General features: G+C 46.6%; 2 protein-coding genes and 1 long non-coding RNA gene across 3 annotated transcripts in view; all 3 read left to right on the top strand.

Annotated features, from left to right (window-relative positions):
- The window catches only part of LOC135820575 (uncharacterized), a 7,073-nt gene extending 1,391 nt beyond the window's left edge, over positions 1-5,682 (top strand). Inside the window, exon 3 of the long non-coding RNA XR_010554116.1 lies at positions 5,627-5,682. This is a non-coding gene — a long non-coding RNA (uncharacterized LOC135820575). The remainder of the gene's footprint in view (positions 1-5,626) is intronic.
- Positions 2,275-4,161, top strand: LOC135820574 (uncharacterized). Its single transcript, XM_065333642.1, has 2 exons — positions 2,275-3,163; positions 3,365-4,161. The coding sequence occupies exons 1-2, from the start codon at positions 2,296-2,298 to the stop codon at positions 3,826-3,828; spliced, it is 1,332 nt and encodes a 443-aa protein (XP_065189714.1). The 5' UTR covers positions 2,275-2,295; the 3' UTR covers positions 3,829-4,161.
- A 715-nt stretch (positions 5,683-6,397) lies between the features above and the next one.
- LOC135821662 (uncharacterized) lies at positions 6,398-13,090 on the top strand. The gene is made up of 5 exons (XM_065334661.1): positions 6,398-6,423; positions 7,892-7,957; positions 8,436-8,560; positions 11,064-11,180; positions 12,520-13,090. The coding sequence occupies exons 1-5, from the start codon at positions 6,398-6,400 to the stop codon at positions 12,834-12,836; spliced, it is 651 nt and encodes a 216-aa protein (XP_065190733.1). The 3' UTR covers positions 12,837-13,090.
- The last annotated feature ends 495 nt before the right edge of the window (positions 13,091-13,585 follow it).

The raw sequence follows: 13,585 nt of genomic DNA, 5'->3' as shown, positions 1-13,585 counted from the left end.
TACACACACACACACACACATACACACACACGCACACACACACACACACACACGCACACACACACACACACACACACACATACACATACACACACACACACATACACACGCACACACACACATACACACGCATACACACACACACACACACATACACACACACACACACACACACACACACACACACACATACACACACACACACTCACACACACACACACACACACACACACACACACACACACACACACACATACACACACACACACACACACACACACACACACACACACACACACACACACACACACTTGTACTTGCTCACTGCCAAAACTGGTCACGTGGGTCTCCCCGGGAGAGGGGAGAGAGACTCAAAAGGAATCTTGGAAAGATGACTCAACTGGCTATTGAACCGCCCAACGGCCGACACCCCCTGAAATCCCCAAAACTCTGGGTGGACTTGAAAATGATCCCCCTTATGGGCTCACCACACCTCAGTAAGTGGGTGAGGACAAGGTGCAGAAAAAGGATTGACGGCATCAGGGTATCCGTCCTGAGATCCAACTGCAGTTACCCCTGCCCCCAGTGAAGGTAATACTTGCTACTAGTGTGGGTGGCTAAATCAGAGTGGATCTGATCTAAGCGTCACTAGCATCATTGATTACACAAGAGTTAATCTAGCCAGAAGCAGTCCATGGTCAACAGGTATGTATACTTCAAATAGAAAGTAACCAGAAACCAACAAAGGTGGCAGATACAACAATACACCTTCAAGCAGCCGAGCCTGTTGGCAACAGACCCAACACAATCAGGCATAAGTGTACCCACCAACCGGACTAGCTTGCACACACATACACACACACACACACACACACACACACACACACACACACACACACACACACACACACACACATGCACACACACACACACACACACACACACACACACACACACACACACACACACACACACACACACACACACACACACACACACACACACATGCACACACTCACACACATGCACCCACCCACAGACACACACACACACACTCACACACATGCACACACACACACATGCACACACACACACACACACACACACACACACACACACACACACACACACACACACACACACACACACACACACACACACACACACTCACACATGCACACGTGCATTCACACAGCGTGCACCAACCTTTCATCAATGATATTGCATTTGGAGAGGATATGATGGAATGCCGAACAGGACAGACAGTACCTGAGGTGATACTTTAACTTGCCAATTCTGCCAAATGCTCTGCTACATGAGGCGTGCATGCCGGTGGGTGAGGTGAGGGAATACCAGTGTTATTAGATCTGCTTAGGAATATTCGAGTTGTCCGCAGCGAGCCTGTTCACTGGGGCTCGAGAACCATCAACTAACATACTCGAGTGCATACATACATACAACTAACATGCTTGAGTGTTTTTCTTTCTTTGCATCATCATTAATTTTTATGCTGTCAATAAAAACATGCGTCTGATCAACTAATATTAGTCACAGTCTTCTGCTTTTCACCGACACTTCTTCGGTCCCGGATGGAGAGCCAGGGTTTAATTTATACAAAAGAGAAAGGACCAAGTAACTACAAGTTACGCTATACTGTCCACCAACACCACCAGTTACTAAGCAATCAGCTCATGCGATAACTGACCGACGGCACTGACGTTCTACAACGAACTGGCCAACAGCTCTTCGGTCCATGCGGTGTTGTCGTTGCTCCAAGCTGCCTACAACCATGTGTTGTGTTATGTTGCGTACGCAGGAGAGAAATGAGCTTTGTTTTTGCCATCAGTGGCGGGTTTAGGGGGGGGGGCGCGGGGGGCGCGCGCCCCCCCCTCAAAAATTTCGACCTAGGTTTCGAAAAATAATACAGGGAGCGCGCCGGGTCGAGCTAGACTAGGCAGTAGGCTCGGGGCGCGCGCGGCCTGAAACGATTGTCCAAAAGCGGTTGCACGGTGCGCGCATGCGGTGCTCGAGCTGGTGTTGATTGTACACACTACTTATAGAATAGTAACTGAGCCCGAGTGTTTACGAAAAATAAAAACCCGAGTCAAAAAACCGAGGCGAAGCCGAGGTTTTTTGACGAGGGTTTTTATTTTTCGTGAACACGAGGGCGAAGTTTCTATTCTTTTTAAAATAAACTAATAAAAAACGATTTTCATGAGACTCCATTTTGGATCAATCTTTTTGCAGGCTCATCGTGCGTTTTCGTTCTTTCTGTCTTTGGGCAACTTTGGCAAGATGGCAGATTCAGCTTCCTCTTCTCGTTTCGTTCCAGTTTCTGACGAAGAGAAGGCTCGTCTTCTAGACGAAGCAGTACCTCAGAAAACAAAGCAGGCAACGAGGTTTTGGATGTCTGTGTTCAAAGACTTTTGTTCGGACAATGAAGATGCCCGAAAACTTCTACAGGAAAAGGACGCTGACTGGATGAGCATCGAAGAGGAAACATTAGCCTCTTTATTGGAGTCCTTTTACTGCTGTGCCAGGAAAAAGGATAAAACTGAGTACAAGCGTGCTTCTATGATTGCGGCCAGAGGTGCTATCCAGCGCCAACTCAATATCTTCAACAGAGGAATTGACTTGAAAAGTCTAAAGTTCGACCGCGCCAACAAACTGCTCGATGCTGTTCTCAAGGACAAAAAGAAGAATGGTCGAGAGGCCCCGGTCACGCACAAGGAGACGATTTGCGATGCAGACTGGGAGAAACTGTCCGGGTATTTCGCAGACGTGAGCACTACTCTTGACGTAAAGAAGCTCACTCAGTACGTGTGGTTCAACTGCACGATCCATTTCTGTCTTCGTGGAAACGAGGCACAATCCCAGCTCAAGCCATCCGACCTCGTATTCACGACAATCGCTGGTGAGGAAGCCATTGTTCTGCACGCTGATTATATGTCAAAGAACCATCAGGGTGGTCTGACAGGGAGCCATACCGAGACCAGCGGAGCAATCACAAGATCTGATATGATCGCTGTTTTCCGAAGGTACCTGTCAAAGCTCCATCCAGAAATGGATCGTCTATTCCAGCGGGCAAAGTACGGAAGTGGAGTGCTCGCCATGGACTGTGATGTTTGGTTTATGAAGTCGGCACTTGGACACAACACATTGGGTAAGTAGCTGTATTTTCTCCCATTTTGAACGGCGTTTTGTATAACTCTTGTTCCAAGCTTCTGTGATTGGTGTCAGTGTTCCCTCTCAGGTGTTCTATACTTGTACCTAATTTTTATTGAGATTCTGGAGGTTGTGATGAATGACTCATTTCACTCATTAAGATATCTGTTTCTGTATATTTTGTGATACTGCTATGCAGGAAAGATGATGAAGGAGATTTCTTCAGCCGCTGGCCTTGGCCAGACGTACACTAACCACTGCGTCCGTGTTACTTCTATATCCCACATGAAGGCCTCCGGAGCTGAGGATCGCAAGATCTGCACCGTAAGTGGTCATCGCAATGTGCAGTCACTTCAGGCATATGACCGACCGACGGCATCGGATGTCATGGCTTTGTCAAAAGCAATTGACAAGGAAAATGTTAGTCCGCAGACATCACCAGCACCTGTATCTGCTTCACCCGTGTCTGCACCGCCTGCTGCTGTCGCTGCTGCTGCATCATCTAGTCCTTCACCACTGGGCTCTCTGTTCTCTGCTCAAGGCTCAACTTGGTCGAATGTTACTATCAACGTAACTCCACAGCTGCCTGAGAAACGTAAGAATCGCCCGAGTTTGAAATTGAAGAAGAAGCCAAAGAAGGAGCATGATGATGATGATAAGTGAATTTTTGTATCTCTTCTTCTTGTTGTGATCTCTCGTTCTATTACTCTACGCTCTACTCTATTTTTCTGCATATTCTCCTATTCAATCCCTAAAAAGTGGTTTTTTATAGCTACAGGTTTTTTATAGCTACAGGTTTTTTATACAGGTTTTTTATCACTGGCAGGTTTTTACAGCCATGTTTTATAGCTACAGGTTTTTTATTGAGGTCTATACACGATATAAACAACTTGCATTCATCACAAAAATATGCAGAGGTTTTTATTAGTATATTTTAAAGACTAGTACAGTACAGTCTACAGAGTAGAGTCTACGTACAGTGAGCATGCACGGCTACAGAAACACGGTGACCTGACTGTGTACTGTTGTACAGTGTGATCCCTGCTGGGACGCGCTCGACGCGTCTTCAACGGTACAAACATCGAAGAAAAGTCTTCGATCGAGTCAACCAAAACACGATTCGAATGCCGAGGGCTCAGGCGATCATCCTCGTTCGAATCGTGTTTTGGTTAACTCGAAGGCTTTTCTTCGATGTCTCAGGGACATCCCAAAAGGCCAAGCTCTAGCCAGCAGAGCCTGGAATTTTTGTAAAGCGTTCCTGTGGCGGCGCAACTCCTGCTGCCGCAGGCACATGCACAGGCAGAGATGCCTTCCCACCTGCCCATAGGACAGGTTCTCACAGAATGATATGCAAGGGAAAACAAGAAATGATAATAATAATAATATAAGACAGAAAGGACCAAAAGAAGAAAGGGAAAAATTTATATGAAGAACAATTTCATGGAGTCAGAAATAGAAAGACAATAATTTCATGGAGTCAAAGAATAGAAAGACAATCTCATGGAGTAAGGAACACGTGGTTGATTTTATAGACATGCATGCACAAATGATTGATAGATGAGAAGGTTGGAATTTATGGCAGATAATAAAAGTTTAACGAGGATATTCACAAAGTAAGTATAGCAATGGGAGAAAGAGTTTTTCGGAAGGGACCAGGGACACGTATCACTCTAAAATCAGAGGGGAGAGCGTTCCAGAGAATGCTTCCCCAAAACATCATGCTCGATCGTCCCTCAAGCCCACGAAGAAAGGGAACTTGAAGCAAGGTCGACACTTGTCCCCATGTGGTGCGCTGATCCTCCGGAACTGTCTCTGGCCCTGGGGCCGTTCGGGTGAATAACTGTTGAAGAAGGGGGCTACAGGAGGAGCTTCCTGACATCGGTTTTCAAAATGGCTGACCTGGGACAGTAGCATGATGTCATCTACCCCCACCCCATCCCGCCTTGATCCCAGCCGCAACCCCCCCTCAGCCAAATCCTGGACACGCCACTGGGCCATTGATAGGGAATACCAAAACAGGGGACCACACAGTTGGTAGCAGTCCATCTTGCGGGATTCTTGCCTGTTATGAATCATCGTTGAAACATTCACTTTAGAGCTAACTAAATTTTATAGATCGTTCCCATGTGTAACAGGGCACTTTGATCCGACATGTGCTAGGCCGGCTCTGTGATCAATTCTAGCATGCACTGTCAGCATAGATGAAAATCGAACTACTGGCATTAAAATGCAAATTTTAGCTTTAACTTTAAAAAAATAATAGTCTCTGCGATCTGTGGGGTAATTCAACTGTGATCGTTTGCTTGTGTGTGTATGTGTGTGTGTATGTGCGTGCGTGCGTCTGTGTGCGTGCATGTGTGTGTGTGTGTGTGTGTGTGTGTGTGTGCACGCATGTGTGTGTGTGCGTGTGTGTATGTGCATGCGTGTGTGTGTGTGTGTGTGTGCTCGTGTGCATGTGCAGTGACCTGTCTGCAAACCGGATCACGCAGACTGGTTTTGCTTTCTCCAATCTGCCTGATGTCCAATTGCTGTAAGTACCTGACGTCCTGGCTGCCGTGTGATGCATATTTATCACTAGTTTGACAGCATTTTACGAGGTGGTAGGACACCGTGCTCTGAAACAGTGCCCCTTTCTACAACCAGCCACGGTTGACAGAGCCCCGGTCTTACGACCACAAGGTGTTCCACCGCCTTGTAGCATGCTGTCAAACTAAAAACGGGTCTCTACTATACAGGGTCTATCTAAGAACATATTTATTGCTAGTACCTGGGAGCGGATGACCTACGCAAAATCAGGTTGTCTTTTAACTTTGCAATATGCCCGTTGCGCATTGCCAAATATGGATTGCAGGAGTAATGCATGTGAGTACGCTGGTGTCGTCGGGGGTTTAAGTCCAGGTGATGGGCTTCTACGACGATCAGGGATGAGCTGTTCAACACCCCCGACGACCATGCCCAGGCGGCTGTGTGGGGTGTTCGCCGTACAAATAATTACGGCATTGCGCAATGGGCTTATTAGACAACCACTCCTGGCACATCAAAAGATGGCCAATTAATCAGTTGAACTGAGGGGTGAGCTCCAGCTGTGGCGGAACGGATTATATAGAGAGGGAGGACAGAGTGAAAAGAGAAGGAGGAACATAAAGAAAACAACACAGTTGATTGCTTATAGTCAGATGTTCATACGTTGTGTTGCCAGCTATTTGAATAAGCCCGTCGCGCATTGCCAAATATGGAAGGTATGCGTAATGCACGTGAGTACGCTGGGATCAGGAATGCACTGTTCAACACCCCAGACGACCATCGTCAGGCGAAATAGCACGTCATAGTACATTCGAGATCATCGAGAAGAAGATGACGACGTCCACTAATTTAGTATCTGTGCACACGAATCTGCTGTGTGTGTTACTCTGTGTGTCAGCTATGGCATCATCGCCTGTGGTTCCATGCCTAGCATGTACGTCTGAACCATCCTGCAAAGTTTGAATGACGTAGGTTGAGCGATCGCTCCGCGAAATATACTTTTTGAAATTCTCTTCATAGTATATCTTCCACCATTGAAATTTCGAATTTCTTCTTTTTTGTTGTTGAGAGGGGTGGCTTGCAACCTCGATATGGCTTGTTCCAGGCATGCTTTGGAGCCATTGCCTGTTGAAACAGTGGCGGAAAGCGGCCCTGCAACTGTTCCAACCGGAAATTAATCGATCCGAGAAAGCGCAAGTCCGCGAATCTCGGTCGAATATTGAGTATTTTAAGCCTTTTCACGACGAAGATGGAGTTCTTTTTGGAGATGGACGTTGCGGCAAAGGACATGGTGTCCTACTTCTGGCGTCTGGTGAAGCCAGGGATCATTTGTCCAGTCAGGTCGGCAGCCTAACCGTCGGTAAGCTTGTGTTTGGATCCCGTTCTGCTCGATGTGGTAGATCACAAACAATTTGATATCGCACAAATTGATCTCAGCATCGTGCGTACGGTATTTTATATTCAGAAAATCCCAAAGTGTCTCTGTGTGGCCGTCCTATGCCACGAGAAACTCCAATCAGGCTCCTATGTCCTCTGCCTTCATGATTGAATGTCCAGTTCATTTGAACAACGAACACAACAATCGAGGACGGCTTTGCAATGAAAAATACAGCTATACTGGAGCTGAAAAAAGGAAGAAAAAAACGTGCTCAGGATGAGACTCGAGTACACGCATACTCTCCCAGCAGGTGAAACGCAAATTTTTGTGAAAAATGCGTGTCGCCGACTGACCAGTAATTTCGCCTGACGTGCCCAGGTGGCTGTGTAGGGTGTTTATGGTACAAATTACGTCATTGCGCAATGGTTTTATAAATGCGTTGACATCTCTCCACACAGCACATTCAACTTTCAAACGCAATTCTCTCATCGCCGTGCCAACCTTTTCGGATCTGGCAGCTCCGCATTTAATCAATAGACCATTATACACGCGGCTCTGGTAGCAATAATTGATCATAAGTTGTGCTTCAAGTTGCAAAATTACTACTCCTACTTGTACACAACGGGGCATTCCACCAATGCTGTTGGCATTCCTGCTTGAATATATGATAATCCCATGTGGCCGGTGCATCCTGAAATGCCATCGTTATGGCCTTGTGGCATGTATAACTCTCAGCAGCTGCATTTTCACGGTGGGCGCGGAGGATGGCTCTGCAGTGATCTTCAGCCATTGTGTTTTGTGTACACTGCTTTCTATTTCTTTCAGGGATCTATCATCAAACAAACTCTTCTCGCTTCGGCCACTTCTGTTCAAGAGCTTTACAGAAACCGCGTAAGTAGTTTTAAACATTAGTACGGGCGGGAGCATTGTGCATTTCGCTTGGTTTGCGTTTGTGAGGAAGATTGGCAAAAAAGGCCCGTTGTGCATTGCTGAATACGGATTGCAGGACCAATGCATGTGAGTGCACCAAGATCAGGAATGGAATGTCCCATGTCCCACGTTTCTTGGTCCTTTTCTCATTACTATGCAGGGGCGTCGGAGACGGTACGGTTACCACGGTATTGACCGTACCACTTTTTGCCCCAGGTACCCCGTGAATCAATAAAATACACTGATCTGGACTCTAAATTTCCAAAATTTTCGTCTCAGCCACCCCTTCCCCACACGAGTGAATTGTACTTCAGATGGCTGACCGTACCACACTAAATTACCTTCCGACGTCCCTGCTATGGGATTAAAGACCTGTGAAATTTTGAACAAAATCGATCGGGCCATTGTGCTCTGTGTTTCTCTGATCTTGTTTCTGCAGAGAGATTAGGCTTCAGAACAACCCACTTGTTGCCGACTATAGACTCTGCGAAGCACTGTTCAACCCGCAAAAGGCATACGTTATTTCCTTCAGCCAAGCCGAGACTTTCCTGCAGGGCCAATCGCGTAAGTTCCGTGAATACGGTGCAAGTGTTGCTATGGTGATACTAGGATACAGTGAAACCTGTCTAAGACGACCGCTCAAGGGACCTGCAAAAAGTGGTCTCTGTAACCAGGTGGTCTCCTCATCCAGGGTCGTTTGACTGGAAACACAGTGAAACCTCGTTAAAAAGAACACTGATAAGACAAACTTTCGCTTTAGAAGAACTAGTGTTCATAGCTCTATTGGATAACTCACTGTGTATTCACTGGGTATAACATACGGATATGAAGAACTCCCGTTATTGCAAACAAATACCACTGGTCCCTTGGTGTTCGTCCCAAAGAGGTTTGACTGTAGCATCCCTTGGTCCTGGTTACAGCGGTCTTCTGAGGCAGGTGATCGCCGTATCAAGGTGGTCGCATTGACAGGTTTTACTGTAGTGCATAGGAATCTGCTATAAGTCGGTTTCACATCTATCACATGACCATACAGGGACAGCCATGTTTGTTCCAACCCCACACAAACGCGGCCTCTATGGGTCACATGATGTCAGCCATGTTTGTTCCAACTCCACTCAACCCCTGCATCTATGGGTCACATGATCTACAGTCCGTTTCAAAACTATAGACGCGTAGGGTTTTTGAAATATTTCAAATTTGGCTGGAACTTTTTGAGAATAGTTTTCGGAATATTGCTCAGGACCGCTCCACAATTACTCTCATATAGTTTCTAAACGATTGGATAACAGACGCCCGATTTGGAAAAAATTCTTGCACAAAGTGATCACAGATTTTATGTGGTATAGATGCTGGCATAACGGTCTTTGCCTAGGTACGCGTCTATAGTTTTGAAATGGACTGTAGGCCATGTTGGTTCCAACTCCAGTCAACCCATGCATCTGTGGGTCACATGATGTCAGCCATGTTTGTTCAAACTCCACTCAACCCCTGCATCTATAGGTCACATGACCATACTGGACAGCCATGTTGGTTCCAACTCCATTCAACCCCTGCATCTATGGGTCACATGATGTCAGCCCTGTTGGTTCCACTGTCCACACGACATGATCAATTTCTGTATTGAAACTTATTCCCGTGGCAAAGATGTGAAACCAGTCCACTGTGATGTGCCAACATGGGCAGAGATTAGATCAGCTACTGCTAGGCTTAAAGCCTCTGGACAGAACCACCTGACATACTTTCAACCTATTTGGAGGGAGAGAAAGATAGATAAATGGATAGTTAGATAGACAGACAGGCAGCCTGGGAGACAGACAGATTGACACAGACACATGCCGTAGTAACGCACATATAGGCGCATGCGCCCATATTCGGAACCATGAAACTGACACTACAACACCCAGTCAAACACAAGGACGCTGGCAAATGAACTCTGATCGCATATGCGCGTTTAGTTGAAAAATATTTCATTTTTGAAAATCGGATTCGTAGCAAAAATTCACTTATAAGCGCATGTGCTTATATGTGCGTTATTACCGCACACAGAGATAAACACTGACACAGACACACAGACAGAACTCCAGGCAGACAGACGTTATAGGCAGGCATATAGGCAGAAAATAGGCAGATAGCTAGATAGAGAGATAGATGGAGAGAGAGAGAGAGAGAGAGCGCGCGTGTGTGTGTGTGTGTGTGTGTGTGTGTGTGTGTGTTTGTGGGAGAGAGATATGTGACTTTTTATGTGGGCATGAGTGCTGCATGTTCGTGTGAATGCATTTGTGTGAGTATCTGCTTGTGTATGTACATGTGTGAGCATGTGTGTGTGTGTACGTGTGTGTGTGCGCGTGTGTGCGTGCACAAGTGTATGCGTGTGTATATGTGTATGTGTGTGTGTGTTTGCATGTGGGTCTGTGCATGTAGTTGTTGTTGACTTTTATTTTACTTGCATGTGTGTGCATTTGTGTGCGTGTGTGCGAGTGAGTGCGTGTGTGCGTGTGGGCATGTGTGTGCATGTGTGTGCATGTGTGTGCATTTGTGTGTGTGTGTGTGTGTGTGTGTGTGTGTGTGTGTGTGTGTGTGTGTGTGTGCATGTGTGTGTGTGGGTGTGCGTGTGCTTGTGTGCTTGTGTGCGTGTGTGCGTGCGTGTGTGTGTGCTTGTGTGCATGTGTGTGCGTGTGTGCATTTGTGTGTGTTTGTGTGTGTGTTTGTGTGTGTTTGGGTGTGTGAGCGTGTGTGAGCGTGGGACCATGTGTGCATGTGTGTGTGTGTGCATTTGTGTGTGGGTGTGTGCGCATGTGTGCGTGTGTATGTGTGTGTATGTGTGTGCTTGTGTATGCATGTATGCGTGTGTATGTGTGTGTGTGTTTGTGTGTGTGAGTGAGTGCGTGCGCGTATGTGTGTGTGTGTGTGCATGTGTGTGTATGTGTATGTGTATGTGTATGTGTGTGTGTGTGTGTGTGTGTGTGTGCGGGTGCGTGTTGTGTGTGCGAGTGTGTGTGTGTGTGTGTGTTTGCATGTGTGTGTGCGACTGTGTGTGTGTGTGTGCATTTACACGTGACGTATCCAGTGAACACCGTGTGTGGCAAAAAGTGCCAGGATTTCCGCCCAGACTACATGAAGATCTGTCCCAATGCGTTCTGCAAGGGAATTGTTGCCGCACACAGCTGTTTCGCAATTCCACGTGGTGAGTAGTGAGCTGTGCTCATGCATATTTTCTTTTATGAGCGTTAAAATTCCTCGCATTTTGTGAGTTTCTGCCATAACATCAAAGAGAGAGGGAGAGTGATTCACTTGCGAGTCTCTACAGTGCATTTCAAAACTATAGACGGGTTTTTGAAATATTTCAAATTTGGCTGGGACTTTTTGAGAATAGTTTTCGGAATATTGCTCAGGATCGCTCCACAATTACTCTCACATAGTTTCTAAAGGATTGGATAACAGACGCCCAATTTGGAAAAAATTATGCACAAAGTGATCACTGATTTTATGTGGTATAGATGCTGGCATAACGGTTTTTGCCTAGGTACGCATCTATAGTTTTGAAATGGACTGTAGGGCCTCACTCTGTATACATAAGTTGGCGCTTATGAGTGGTCCTCCTTCACACTGTCTGCATATCGCCCGTACGCTGTGCCGCTGACTCACCACCATAACTTCCTTCGCATAGCCTCTAACTTATTTATCGTAAAAATGGATTTGGATGATCCTCTGACATTGTTGGCCAGCGCTCTGCTCGAAGCGGGGTGGTCGGTTTGACTGCAAAGTATCAACGAAAGAGTTAGACAGCAGCAATGGCGAAAAGGAGCCTGTACTGCGCTAACAGGTGCGGCGATGGCTCTATGAACCACATTACAGCCAAGAAACCTGGCCGACACTGGGTGCATCACATTTGCAGGGAGTTGAAACTCCATAGCTCAGTCATTAGAGCATCGCTGGCCTCAAGCGAAGGTCCCTGGTTCGAGTCCTTTTCGTGACAATCAATTTTCTTCAGATTTTTCCCATTTGCATCCTTTCCTCAAAGGAATTTGGATGATAAAAAACGTCAGCACGGCCATTGAGGTTTTGGCCCCATCAGGATTTGGTTTTCAGCTTTCTATTTCAAACTCACAACTAAGCAATGCATCTGCGACCTTGCTAGGCAGCCACATGTCAGTCGGTAGAAAGACCTTTGAACTCGGCAACCTTAAATTTTAATGCTAAAGACCATAAACATGAACCACCACTAGAACATCATTACCATATTTGCCGCAGTATAAGCCGCACTGGAGTACAAGTCGCACCCAGTTTTTGTTTGTCATGAATTGCGGACATCTGCCCGGTTTAAATTTTTATACAGGTGTCTAAAGTGCGGTTTCTACCCCGGAAGATAGTTTTGTTGACGGATTTTCGTCTGGCTCATTCTTTGATGAATAGGGGCCATGCACCCTTTGGCTTGATATGCCAAAACTTAACAATTGATCCTAATTGTTTAAAAAATGTATAACTGGTGTCTCTGGTGCGTTTTCACTGCCCTTGCAAACTAGATCATCCGTTCACGGAATTCTGCCCGCAAATTGGAACCATTGTAGCCATGTTCAACAACACAGAAGCCACATTCCAAACAGCCCAAATAGCCTGCTCAAAAGCCAACCAGAAAGAAATTGGTCGCTTACCGGGTGCAGCAGAATTTGCAGATGGCTGCGTCCAGCGGCTCTTGAAGAAGGTCCGCCGATACTTCAATCTCGACTACACTCCCGTTGTATGGCTGGGACAACGGGATTCAGAAGCAACTGCCTATGCCAGCAACAGCAACTCGTATTCGACAACCACCAAGAAGCTCTACTACATGTGCAATTTCTAAGCTTGAGTAGCCTAGCTAAACGTGGTTACCCATATTTTGTTGCTTGAAGAGTATTTTCTGATATTTGGAAAAGAAGATTTGTTTGTAGGGGATCGTTTTTGCTACTTACAGCCCATTCATTGGAAACTGGCACCATAACTTTTTGGTGTCTCTCTCACATAGTTGTAGATATCGTGAAAACAACAGTACATCCTGCATTGTGTGACCCGTGTGTAGTGTTCACGTGTTCCTACGCGCTGTGGCATTCCTTGGCCACTCCAGACATTCATGATGCATGTAGCATGTGCCGTTTCCCGCGCGCGCGTGAAACGGACATCGCGGCTTTTAGTTGCTGTGCATGGTTTGACTCTGGACTCTGGTTGTTTTGGACTGAAGAAGAAACGATACTACATTGGCGCTGCGAGCTATTTCGTTCCTCCGCGGCGAGCATGGGTGACCGACCACCCGCCATTCCGCCCCCTGGACCTTTTCCTATTTATGTCTCCCTCTACGATGCCGCCACGCGCTGGCCCGCCTGGACACGGAGTTTCAAACTTTATCTTGCTGCGTCCAAAATTGGCGATGACGACCAACAGCGTGGGCTACTCCAGTACCTGGGAGGAGACGACATCCAGCAACTCGTGCCCACTCTCAGCAACACAGGGGCAACATTCGACGACCTCGCCAAAGCATTGCAGGACGAGTTCGATAAACACCAAAACAAAACGCTCCTCAGGTTCAATTTCCGTCAGCTTCGTCAACAGCCGAAC

The sequence above is a fragment of the Sycon ciliatum genome, chromosome 7, assembly GCF_964019385.1.
Source record: "Sycon ciliatum chromosome 7, ocSycCili1.1, whole genome shotgun sequence".
In the NCBI taxonomy this organism is placed as follows: Eukaryota; Metazoa; Porifera; class Calcarea; order Leucosolenida; family Sycettidae; genus Sycon; species Sycon ciliatum.
Note: the sequence above shows the minus strand (reverse complement) of the source record. Positions and strands in the feature narration are given on the sequence as shown.

Bases quoted from the DNA above. Each gene is read 5' to 3' on its own strand.
- LOC135820574 (XM_065333642.1), top strand. From the start codon at position 2,296: ATGGCAGATTCAGCTTCCTCTTCTCGTTTCGTTCCAGTTTCTGACGAA. The intron at 3,164-3,364 runs GTAAGTAGCTGT...ACTGCTATGCAG, and splicing joins ACTTGGACACAACACATTGG to GAAAGATGATGAAGGAGATT.
- LOC135821662 (XM_065334661.1), top strand. From the start codon at position 6,398: ATGGAAGGTATGCGTAATGCACGTGA. The intron at 7,958-8,435 runs GTAAGTAGTTTT...TTGTTTCTGCAG, and splicing joins AAGAGCTTTACAGAAACCGC to AGAGATTAGGCTTCAGAACA. The intron at 11,181-12,519 runs GTGAGTAGTGAG...CTTGCAAACTAG, and splicing joins CTGTTTCGCAATTCCACGTG to ATCATCCGTTCACGGAATTC.